Consider the following 13,640-nt stretch of genomic DNA (forward strand, 5'->3'; position numbering starts at 1 on the left):
GAAAAAATGTAATTTTGGTATGGAATAAGAAACTATTATTTGTTATTATTAGTAAGTAGTAAATTTAGAGGTTAAATTAAAAAAAAATGATCTTAGATTTGCTACAATAAACTGTTTATGGTTGCCAAAATAAAATTATGTACCCTTCTATGTGCTTCCTTTAAACACATTTTCACTATCAAGTACTTATGACCTGTGCTTCCTTTTCATACACCTTGTTCCTAATTATTATAATATTTACCAATTGTATGTAGCTATTCTTCAAAGTTTTACTAAAAATAATTCTATTCTACTAAAACTATTATTCATTCTTGAGAAATATTATAAAATAATATTTCATAGCCAAAATGTACTGTTTTTGCAATTAATATCATATAATGTAAGTGATAAAAAAGCATATATAATTTTTTAAAGATGTTTAATAATAGTTGAAAAATATATATTAGTTATAATTATTATTATTAAATAAATATATTATGTGCAATTGTATAATACCGTAATACTATAATTGTTCACAAAAAAAAAAACAAATGTTACATTGTGTTCTTGTGATATTTAATAAATATATACACTAACATAAATACTTTTTCATTCATTAAATCTCATACTTTTAATATTTATAATATTTTTTAAAGTAATTTTCTTGTTCATTTTTTTGGCTTTTATCTTTTAACAGATCCTGTAGAAATTACTTAATTACCTCAATTGTTTTTTTTATACCTAAGGATTTTTGTAGCAAATATGGAGATTAAAATAAGTGTATTTTTTTTTAAGTTGTGTGAATTGTCAAGTTTGCTCCATATTTTACTGATAAGATTTTTAATTTTACTGTATTCATGATTACAAATACAAGAGAAATTAAAAACTCATAGTAAACTTTATATAAGAATCAGGTAACCAGGTTGTTATGGCTATTGCAGTTATTACAACCTACCATTGTTTCTATTTTAGCTAAGTATTTCTCAAATAATAGTATGTTTATATCTTTGTGTTGGTTGATCTATCAATGTTGAGATCTGTTATAGATATGTGATATACAGATTGAGACTAATGAATAAGAATGAATTTCAGAAAATTTTTGTTCCATGATCTGTTCCACATTTCGATTTACTTCATAATATTATAAAATAAATACTAATAAATTTTCTTTTGTTTAGTCTACTGTCTTTAAGATATAATATTACTAAACAAAAGAAAACTCTTAAAAAATGATGAATTGTAGTTGGAAAAGGAGATGAAAGTGATAAATGTTAGTCTTTACTGAAAACATACTTAGTACAGAAATTATTTTTTAAAAGCAAGTTGCTACAACACAATAAATTGCTTCTCATACACCATTTTCTTCTGTTTTGCTCTAAATCAATCTCTATTGCTCTCCTTTTCAATTTGATTTCAGTTTTTTTGTTTCCAGCTAACTCTGGATAATTAATATGTTTAGTTTAAAATTCCAGCAAACTCTTAAATGTTTTGGCAGTACTCTTTCAAACATCCTCCTTGGTAAGTGATCACCTGTCACTTCATTAAACGACAACATAGCTGCTTCTTTTCTATAATGTCAGTACAGTAATGTTCCCTTCTACTCTCATCCTTCTTATCTGCTTATGTTTTACCTTTTCCAATCTTGTTTACAAGGTTGGATTATTGCTACTTTACAACAATGCTACCAGTAATTCATCTCCATTGGCCTCAATATTTTTTTCAACTTCTTATTTTTAGCATTCGTATATTAGCTGTTCAGCTCCAACACAGCATGTTGCAGTACTCACGTACATTGAAAAAAAAATTAGTATTTAACTTCATTAATGTATTAAAATGTTTATATACTGAAAAATTCTAATAATGTTATTCTAATCTTTATATCAACATCATTTATGCAGCATTGTGACATCATTAACCTGTTTGAATTCTTTTTTGTCACATAGAACTTGCAAATATTTAGTTTTAATACTTATATCCAACTGTTCAACTGTTTATTAACCCATCTTCATGAGCCTAGCTATTTTCTGAGGCAACTTCTGAAGAGTTGCCTCGCTATGTACAACATGGTGGTGCTATATTATATGGTACATCCAATGGCAAAAAATTTGGCATGAATGGTTTTGAATAATTGTTGTGAATTAAATAGAACTGATAAAAGCTATCTTAACTGCACAGAAATTTATTTTGTTTATTTAAAAAAATATCTTATTTATATAAAAAAATTGTCAACCAATATAACTTTTTGTATGAGAGTATATAGCATTTTACACATTTTAATGTGAAAAATGCAATGGACATCAACATTCATTCTCTCATTCAGAGATAACAGATCAATTCATTCAGTGGTAAGTTCCTCATGATCTTTAAGACCAGAATATAGAAATGGCTAGGGAAACAAATGTTCATACATAACTCTCCTGTTAATTATTGAACAGCAAATGTTGATCTGTCTGAGAATTCCAGTACAGCATAATTTATTTGTCAAACAGTACATAGTACAGCTTTGGAACAGAATTAAACTGATGATACGTGCTGGCAGCTACATGCCATGCATACTGAGCAACTTTTTTCAATATGTCTATAAATAAACTTTATTTTTATTTTTCACTTTAAATAAAATTAATCTTCTGAATTTTCTTTTGATGGTACGAGCTAAAATTAGGTACATATAATTGCTATATGTTTATAATAATATTTTATACATGTAAATTTTTAATTGTAAACAATAAATGTGTACAAGAAAATAATTAATTATGTATTTTATATTACATTAAATATTTTTAAATTGCATAGGGAAGAATACATCACCAGTGATAATGAAACAATTCAAGAAGATGTAGAAACAATATTACAACAAATAATACGGAACCCTCCTTGTAGGTGGGTTACATCAAATTATTTTAATAAAACTATTTTTATTTTTAATTATATGAGTAGAATACTGCACTATACTGTATTATTAATAGTATCTCACTTGTTTGCTACAAATGTTGTTTGTACAGAAACAAAAAATGTGTATAGTAAATAGCATGTTTAGTAAATGATCTCCATATAAAGATAAGACCTGAATCTCAACATAACTCGATTAGAATAAGAGAGAAATTGATTTAGGTCAATTGGTAAAAAAAATCTACAACTTCTAGACTGGATTTGACTTAAGAAAAGAAATAGAATTATCTTAAAACAATTTGTTTACTTGCATACCAGTTCAACCTAATTCAGTTTCCCTCTTTACCACCATTACATTGTAATTATTACAAATAAGAAATTCAATTTTGACAAAATTGCCGATTGTTTTTTTTTAAATTTACTGTTTTAAATAAGCTGTAATCTAAATTATAGCTTATAGCTGATAGCTAATTTTTCCAGCTCAGTCACTCTTAAAACAATGACGTTTTATAATTAATTAATAATCATTAATTGAACACCCAAAGTATTCTGTTAACTTGACCATTCAAAACTAGTTTTTTTTGTTCTTTTTTGGATTGGTAAAGTATGTTATATATTTTATTGTTGTAATGCAAGATGCAACCAAGATGTGAAGGAAAGTAAAATATAGCTTATATAATCTTAAAAAATTATTGAAATCAGTATTCCATTAAATATGTCATTGTGAACTTGGCATATTTTTTCATTCTTTTTTTGGGACAATCAGTGTTTGTATTCAATAGAAAATTTATGAATTCAAGTTTTAATACGTTTTTTACTAGTAACACAAAGCTTTGACTTATAAATTAGAAGTAAAAAAACTATACTAAAAACAATGATATCAAATTTACAGGAATTCAGTCATAAACAGAATAAAATCTATTCAAAATGTAAAAATTTAAATCGTTTTAAAATTTTTCAGTTGCTATACCAGTAAGTAAAGTATGTATCTGTGATTAGACATGAGTATAGGCAGGGCCAGCCCTAGCGTTTTTTCTATCATAGGCAAAGCCAAAATATGCCGTCTCCCAAGTTTAAAAAAACTTTAAAATTTTTCAAAAAATACAAAATTATAAAAGAATCATGTTAACTAGAAAAATGACATATACAGTAAGTATCATTTATAGTGACATCGGATATAATGATGACTTATCGAATATAGTGACCAAAAACTTGTCTCTTTGTTAGTTTGGTATGATTTTAATGTATATGTACATTACATTTATTATGACATAAGTTGTAGTGACATATTGGTTATTATGACTTATTTTTCCTACTGCAATGCAACATTTTATCGTTTATAATGACGGATAGAAGTGACTCATCAGTAACGTAGTACATCTACATTGTAGCTACAGAAATATTTTGACAGTACTTTTTTTCTTATGTATGTACTATAAGTTTAATTTTCTTAACATTTGGTAACAGTTGTAAACATCTTACTGACAAGAAGTTTTTCTTTTAATGTTGACTTATTTTAACTATTGACAATCAACTGCTAAGAACATAATAATTTTAAATTTTATTTTCATTTTAATTCATATTTATAAAAATTTGTATGCATAACTATAAAATTCATAATTAATCAGTAATCCCTGATTACTTCTTCTTCGTGTATCAGATTATTGTAAACCGAGACAGTCACATGTAGTTGTTATTAATCTTTTGCTGTGAGCATATCATATTGTGGAGGTGCAGTATTTTATTTTATGTATCCCGTATAATTCATTCAATAATGATTTAATTATGACTTCACAAAAAACATTTACGGTAGAGGAATTTGTATTTATTATTGCGTAGTTTTGTTTTTGTTTTTATAACAATTTTGCGGAAATAAATTATTATTTTTAATAATCATTATTATTACTGTATTACAATATACGTGTAGGTGGCACATGAAAGTAGTACTACTACTAAACGTCGGTTATGATGACTTAAAATTGTTGATCCCTTGGAGGTCACTATAAACGATATTTACTATAATTGAATTAAGACTATAATACTGATACAGATTTACAGAAAACTGTTTTATTGAAAAATAAAATTTACATTTTTAATAAGCTAAAGACAACGAACTTACAAACTATAACCAGTACCTACTATTTTCAGAGATAATATAAATACATTTTTAAAGCAATAAATAAAACTAGTACAATATTATTATTATTATTGTAATAATAAATAGTAAATAATATTATTTTCTGGATTCATGTAATCTAAATATATTTTTGTGGGTTGTGTTTATTTTTTTTTGTGCTCTAGTTCAGGTGGTTTGCCACTCATAAATTTTGCCACCTTAGGCAGTTGGTTGCCCCTGGTGTAGGGGTAACATAACTAATAGTGCTTGCTTTTCAATTAAAAATGTTATCTAATTTAGGTTTAAACCTTAACTTGTTAAATTTTAATTCTAAAACCCACTCATTTCTGTTTCAACAAGAAAATATACAAAATACTTTTTCAGTGATTTTTAGCTCTCCTTGCCCTTGAAAGCAAATACCATAACCTCCCTTTGCTTACACAGTATTTCTATATTTGGTTATTATTGTTATGTTTTTGATATTGGTTATTGTTATTTCACTATAGTTAAAAATGCATTGATCAGATAGGGTGTTATATTTTAGTATGCTCTGGATTTGTAGACATATCAACTGAAAATCAAGGCACATGAAATATATTAAAGAATTTAAAACAGTTCATTATTTATTTATGAAATATCTTTCATTAGAAGCTGTAAATAAATTAAACATAATGTATACTATTTAAACGTTATTGTTATCAAATGCACTACTTAAAAAAATCTAAATGCAGTTTAATTTTATGAATAGGTGCAAGAGGTTTAAGTGATGTTACCCTAAATCTATCAAAACTGCTACATTATTTTTTAAGCATTTGAAGAAATTTTCCTAGAATCTAACAATAACCAAATATTGTGAAATATATGTTGAATGTTCTAAACATAATGAAACAATCTTTATTATTATAATTATAATTATTAGAAATTCAAAACTGATACTCTTTTGTCAGTTTTGCTTCTTCTGTTTTATTTTATGTAAATATTTAAGCCGTCTTCCTGCTCCTTCTCAGAAAAGTAAGCAAAGGGTCAAACCCCTCCTCACCTAAGGTGGTTATGTAACACTTAACTGTAAATCTTAGATAAATCTCCCTGTTAATTTTACAAACTAGAGATGTAACTACTTACAAGCCTCATTCAAATAAAACTGCACCAGACAACCTAGAGACTTCAATATAATTGTATGACTTATGCATGAAAAGAACTGCCATAAGAAAACTTTTAGTATTGTAAATATTACATATAATTTAAACTTGCTTTACTAATTTGTTTTACTATAACACATACATAATAGTAGTTAAAAAATAATTAGCTCATTGATTAGATTAAAATTAGTCAATACATTTTGTATTTTATTGTGTAAAATTAGTCTTTAGGCAATAGAAAAGAAATCAACAATGTTTTTTAAATTTTTAGTAAGAATACATGTACATTCATGTTCACTAGTAAGACTTCATTATAGAAGAGTATATTGCATTATAAATGAATTTTAAACATTTTCTTTAGGTAATTACCAAATATCTATCAATTGTAAAATATGAAGGAACACTGCAAAGTCCTAAAAGGAAGTTTCCTGTTGTTACATTCTGATAAAATGAGGTAACAATAAAATCATTAGAAACAATAGTAACTGGGCTAAGCAAAGAACAAATTATATGAAAATAATTTAACATTCACTAATCCAATTATCACTGAATTTTCATTTCTTGTAAATTAAAAAAATTAAAAAAAATTCATTATACAATTAACATAGTGGTTCTACTAAAAATATCAAAAACAATTTCTGAGTAGAAAAGGGGATTGGATTGCAATTATGATAGATGTCGTATAACAGTTCTTCAGCATCTTTGTTCTAATTTCATTCAATTTAGGGATAAAGCTATAACCCAATTAATGGTGTTGCTGCATGAAATAAACTGCTGACTCATCTAATGTAATTATTTGCTGTTTTATAGTAATTTTAAATATAAACATCAAAATATTACTGCACAATAGTCTTAATGAGGATAAAATCAAAACCTAAACCGTCAACGATTGTTAACGTCTATATGCCTACAAGCGCCCATGATGATGATGAGGTAGAGTGTGTATACGAAGAGATTGATGAAGCAATTAAACACGTAAAAGGAGATGAAAATTTAATAATAGTTGGAGATTGGAATGCAAGCATTGGAAAAGGCAAGGAAGGAAATATAGTGGGTGAATACGGGCTGGGCAAAAGGAATGAAAGAGGGGATCGACTTATAGAGTTTTGCACGAAGTATAATTTAGTAATTGCCAACACCCAATTTAAAAATCATAATAGAAGAATATACACTTGGAAAAAGCCAGGCCATACTGCAAGGTATCAGATAGATTATATCATGATTAAGCAAAGATTTAGAAATCAACTCGTTGACTGTAAAACTTACCCTGGAACAGACATTGATAGCGACCATAATTTGGTGATAATGAAATGTAGATTGGGGTTTAAAAACCTGAAGAAAAGGTGTCAGATGAATCGGTAGAATTTAGAGAAGCTTGAGGAAGAGGAGGTAAAGAAGATTTTTGAGTAAAAAAGATAAGGTAGTAAATGTAGAAGAAGAATGGGAGAATGTTAAAAAGGAAATTCTTAAATCAGCAGAAGCAAACTTAGGCGGAATAAAGAGAACTGGTAGAAAACCTTGGGTTTCAGACGATATATTGCAGCTGATGGATGAACGTAGAAAATATAAGAATGCTAGTGATGAAGAAAATAAAAGAAACTATCGGCAATTAAGAAATGTTATAAACAGGGTGCAAACTGGCAAAAGAAGAGTGCATTAAAGAAAAGTGTTCAGAAGTGGAAAGAGAAATGAACATTTGTAAAATAGACGGAGCATACAGGAAAGTTAAGGAAAATTTTGGGGTACATAAATTAAAATCTAATAATGTGTTAAACAAAGATGGTACACCAATATATAATACGAAAGGTAAAGTCGATAGATGGGTGGAATATATTGAAGAGTTATACAGAGGAAATGAATTAGAAAATGGTGTTATAGAGGAAGAAGAGGAAGTTGAGGAGGATGAAATGGGAGAAACAATACTGAGATCTGAATTTAAGAGAGCATTAAAAGATTTAAATTGCAGAAAGGCTCCTGGAATAGACGGAATACCTGTAGAATTACTGCGCAGTGCAGGTGAGGAAGCGATTGATAGATTATACAAACTGGTGTGTAATATTTATGAAAAAGGGGAATTTCTGTCAGACTTCAAAAAAAGTGTTATAGTTATGATACCAAAGAAACCAGGGGCAGATAAATGTGAAGAATACAGAACAATTAGTTTAACTATTCATGCATCAAAAATCTTAACTAGAATTCTATACAGAAGAATTGAGAGGAGAGTGGAAGAAGTGTTAGGAGAAGACCAATTTGGTTTCAGGAAAAGTATAGGGATAAGGGAAGCAATTTTAGGCCTCAGATTAATAGTAGAAGGAAGATTAAAGAAAAACAAACCAACATACTTGGTGTTTATAGACCTAGAAAAGGCATTCGATAACGTAGACTGGAATAAAATGTTCAGCATTTAAAAAAAATTAGGGTTCAAATACAGAGATAGAAGAACGATTGCTAACATTTACAAGATCCAAACAGCAATTGTAATAATTGAAGAACATAAGTAAGAAGCCACAGTAAAAATGGGGGTCCGACAAGAATGTTTCCTATCCTTGTTACTTTTTATTCTTTACATAGAACTAGCAGTTAATGATGTTTAAGAACAATTTAGTTCCAGAGTAACAGTACAAGGTGAAAAGATAAAGATGCTATGATTTGCTGATGATAAAGTAATTCTAGTTGAGAGTAAAAAAGATCTAGAAGAAACAATGAACGACATGGATGAAGTCCTACACAAGAACTACTGTATGAAAATAAACAAGAACAAAACAAAAGTAATGAAATGTAGTAGAAATAACAAAGATGGATCACTGAATGTGAAAATAGGAGGAGAAAAGATTATGGAGGTAGAAGAATTTTGTAATTTGGGAGGTAGAATTACTAAAGATGGACGAAGCAGGAGCGATATAAAATGCCGAATAGCACAAGCTAAACGAGCCTTCAGTAAGAAATATAATTTGTTTACATCAAAAATTAATTTAAATGTCAGGAAAAGATTTTTGAAAGTGTATATTTGGAGTGTCGCTTTATATGGAAGTGAAACTTTGACTATCGGAGTATCTGAGAAGAAAAGATTAGAAGCTTTTGAAATATGGTGCTATAGGAGAATGTTAAAAATCAGGTGGGTGGATAAAGTGACAAATGAAGAGGTATTGCGGCAAATAGATGAAGAAAGAAGCATTTGGAAAAATATAGTTAAAAGAAGAGACAGACTTATAGGCCACATACTAAGGCATCCTGGAATAGTCGCTTTAATATTGGAAGGACAGGTACAAGGAAAAAATTGTGTAGGCAGGCCACGTTTGGAATATGTAAAACAAATTGTTAGGGATGTAGGATGTAGAGGGTATACTGAAATGAAACGACTAGCACTAGATAGGGAATCTTGGAGAGCTGCATCAAACCAGTCAAATGACTGAAGAAAAAAAAAAAAAAGTCTTAATGACAAACAGAACCAAATCTATTTTAATATCATTTTTACTTTCCTGGCATCATCGTTCTAGACTATGCTCTTAGAGGGAAAGTATGGTAATCAGACAAAAAATGAGGTTATAAGATTTTGTGTTTTTGATGTTTCATGACTGAGGGACTCCAAAGAACAAAAAAAAAAGTGGGGAGTTATGTTTGTTCGTACTTACATATGTACATGTGTTGACATGTAGAAGCTTAATAACTTTTGACGGGATGGTAACTGATTTCAATGAAATTTAAGACAGAGACTCATGCATGAGGGGAAACTTGTTGGTAAACATTTGGGGTCTAAACATCCAGGGGGTGAGGTAGATAGTTTCTTTGGGGCCAATTTTCTAAAAGTTTTGCAAACATAACCCCACTTTATATTAAACTCGATTCAAGCATACATACTTATCTTACCATTTAAAAAATGTTTGCCAGCAAATTCTCCTCCTTCCTCAAAAACTGAAAAAAGATATCTTTTTATTATTACACATCTTTTAACCAAATTTGTTTGTCTTTCTAAGCACAGTAATAGTGCAAGTGGCCCAAAAAAGATATTTTGTGGGTAATACTTTGAGTGGGGAGCTGATCAAAGTTAGAATATTGATTTTTTGAATTAAAAATCTTTTTTTGTTTATTTAGACTTTAATAATAGTATAGTAATACAATATAATTTTATCATAATTCACTTTTATACCCAAAAAATAATCTTACCTAACTTTTTATTGGTTGTTCATTTTTCAATGGAATTTTTTTTTTAGTTTTTTCATTTAACATAGTAAACGTAGACAAATTAAAAAAATAAAATTTTGGGGGTGAGAAGCAGAAAAAGTAAAAATTTATCAATTTTTAAAATTTTTTCATGTATCATTATTTTTCCACTTCATAACAACTTTGTTGACAGTTTTTATTAAACCTGCATTACAAAATTTTTATCACTTCGTGGACAAAAACATTTAGTGATAAATCATTATTATATACACTTAAAAATTGTTATCTTAAAATAAATCTAGTTTAGTTTGTCATTAAATATGAAAAATTTTGTATAGTATTTAGGCATGAATGTGAAAAAAAAACATTGCAAAAATTAGAATTGACAGTATTATTATAATATTTTGAAAATAATGTATTATTTTAATTCATTTTATATATACATATTTTTAAATTTTTCTTTTATTCTTAGAATATTATTTATTTATTTTTATACTGCTTTTTATATTAATTTTTATTGCCACCCTTCACACATTTTAGCATTTTTTAAAATCACATTATTTGTAAAACTGTTTTGTTTATGTTTATATTTATGCTACATATGTGTACATATCACCAGTTCATTTATTATAAAAAATGTTTGCACATTCAATACTTACTGGCTTAGAGTATAATTTTTTTTTTTTGTACAGTATGTGTAACAAGGATTCTACTCTTTTTTTAAATTTAAATGAGAAATCATTGCTTATTAAAATATTATTATGACTTTCCCCACCAACTATTTTCTCACCATTCATTTATATATTAAAAAATTGGTATTTTCTTGTGAATTTTTGAAATATTAAATCAACTTCAATTAGTTTTTAAATAGTATTATACATCATAATAAAAATTATTTATTGTAGATTAGCCAAAAATTCAAAATTATTAGTTTATTTGTTACTTATTTTTATTTTCATTTAATAAGAAGTTTTTCTTAAAAGAAGCACTGATGTCCATATAAACACCATGATAGTTAAGTGGATTAATTAAAAGTTGAATATTACAGTTAACATTTAAGAACAGTTCTTTCCTGTTATCAGTCTTACAGTAATGAGTAATCATATAAAAATAATTATTTTATCTTTAATTGAGTAAATTTGCAATTACAATTATACATGTATAAACCTGATTTATAAAATGATCTAAAATGATCACATGGAAGACTAGGTGTTATTTTAATATATACTAAAAACCCAAAATTATAAAATGTTAAAATAATTAAGAAATAATATATATATATATATATATATTTTATTTTATAAGTGAATATAAGACCCTGTTCTTATATTCACTTATAAGAACAGGGTCTTATAAGTGCAATACATTTTCTGTTTTTATTATTACAAAGTTAAGTTTTAGAATCACTGGCCTCTAAAGAGTGGTAGTAGCACTTTTGCCTTTCAACAAGAAGATTTAGGACTTATGGACTTATAACCTCTGTATTAAATGAGTAGTATTCTCTGCTCACCATAAAAAAATTCACTTCTACTTTAAGATGATATGACTTAAATTGGATATTGACCTATTACTGTTAAAAAAAATAATTTTTTTTTTATAAATTTTTTAAATAAAACTAACTATTAATTTTAATTATCTTAATCTTTTAAAAATATTTTGTGTTGTATTAAATATATTTTAAAATCACTTTAGCATACACTTACTGCAACTGTTCAATAGATTTTTAAAGAAAATTCCTCTTATAAATGCAGTTTTCCTTCTGTTACCATGCACAAGAAAAACTTGAGATTCAGAGTGAGAAATCTGTAATGAATGGTTAATTTAATATTCCTGTTCAATCTCTATTCATCTGGATTAGTATTTATTGATTTTTTTTAATGAAATATGATTCATTTTGTCCTGTTTGACATTCCATCTGATGATGAAAATTAAGTAGTTCAAAACTCATATGCATGATTAAAAATAAATATACTAGTTGCTTTAAAAAATGATACAATGTTTAACAAAAGTCATTTCATACTTAGGTTATCATTTCCCCAAGGATGTCCATTTGTAATCATAGAATCACCTAATATTATAAATTCAGAGGATTCTAATGATGAAGAAGAAAGAGAAATAAAGTACAACAACACTCACATAAAAATAAAAATTTATAAAACTGAAGAACAAACCAACGAAAGGAATTTTAAAAATAAAAGTGAAATAATAGAAGATGAAGAAAGTATGAGTGAAAGTAGTTATAAGTATGAAGAAGATGAAGCCAAGGAATATGATAATGAATATATTGAAGATGAGGAAGACTGGGATAATATTGGTAGAGACAGTGACGATTATTATTCTTCTTCTTAAAAAAAATAATAAAAAAGTGGTTAATCAAATATTGAAATTTAATCACTTAAAAATAATCTTATTATTATAAAATATGAAATTTTTAAAATGATTATTGTTTTTACTAAAAATTGTTACATAAATCCTATAGTTCAGTCAGAGAAGGCATTTAAATATTGATTATTGTGATTATTTATTATTTATATAAAATAATCATAAAACTGAATGATACACAATGTGAACAAAATTAGAAAGATATTTTTAAATATTCCTAAATCAGGTTATTTTATATGGAAGTAGTTATCAGAAAGTTCTTTAATATATCAACTATTAGTCATGTAATTAATTGCCTAGGATAGTTGATTCTACAACTGATTATATCTCCTCTGTTTTAATTTTGTAAGTGCTTTCCTTGATTAAGATTTAAAAAATCATAACTTTTTATATAGTTATACCTATGTAAAATGAACGATTAAATGGTTTAGTCATATTATTATCAGTTACTGACTGATACAAAAGAGTTTATATGATAAACATGGATCATAAATTAAATACAATTTTCAGAACCACATTTTTCAGCTCTGGAGAATATTATTAACCGTTTATATTAACGGTTAATATTATTAATAGTTTTGTGGATCCACTTCCTACAAAATTTGGTATTTACTATCAAATAATATTGTAAAACTTGTCTTAGAAAAATTTATATTTTAGAATTTTATCCTTTATTTTTATAATCAAGAATAAAAAAAAAAACTAGTTACTATAAGTTGTGTTTGATAAACAATTGGTTTCATATTACCAAATGTAAAATAATAGATTCTTCCTTTTTTAACAATGATTACATGCTGTTTAAAATATTTTGTCAGAAGCAATTACCATTGTAGGCAATACTTTTTTAAAATTTACATATTACTATATAATTAAATGTTGAATTCTCATTCACCGATAAGAACATTACTAATATGAAATATACCGACCTCCACATCTGAGTTATAATAATAACTACCACCCTTTTCTGGAAGGCT

At 26.8% G+C, this 13,640-nt stretch overlaps 1 protein-coding gene across 4 annotated transcripts in view; it reads left to right on the forward strand.

Moving 5' to 3' along the window:
* Nucleotides 1-13,640, forward strand: part of LOC142325983 (tubulin polymerization-promoting protein homolog) — a 136,564-nt gene that overhangs the window by 116,784 nt on the left and 6,140 nt on the right. For 2 of the 4 annotated variants that reach the window (XM_075368005.1, XM_075368006.1), the window contains exon 6: nucleotides 2,773-2,859. In XM_075368005.1, coding sequence (XP_075224120.1) covers nucleotides 2,773-2,859 — 87 coding nt within the window. Of the gene's footprint in view, nucleotides 1-2,772; nucleotides 2,860-12,308; nucleotides 13,014-13,640 lie in introns of those variants that run through there. The other 2 variants (XM_075368003.1, XM_075368004.1) reach the window with 2 other exon arrangements.

The sequence above is a fragment of the Lycorma delicatula genome, chromosome 6 (assembly GCF_047948215.1).
Source record: "Lycorma delicatula isolate Av1 chromosome 6, ASM4794821v1, whole genome shotgun sequence".
Lineage (NCBI taxonomy): Eukaryota > Metazoa > Arthropoda > Insecta > Hemiptera > Fulgoridae > Lycorma > Lycorma delicatula.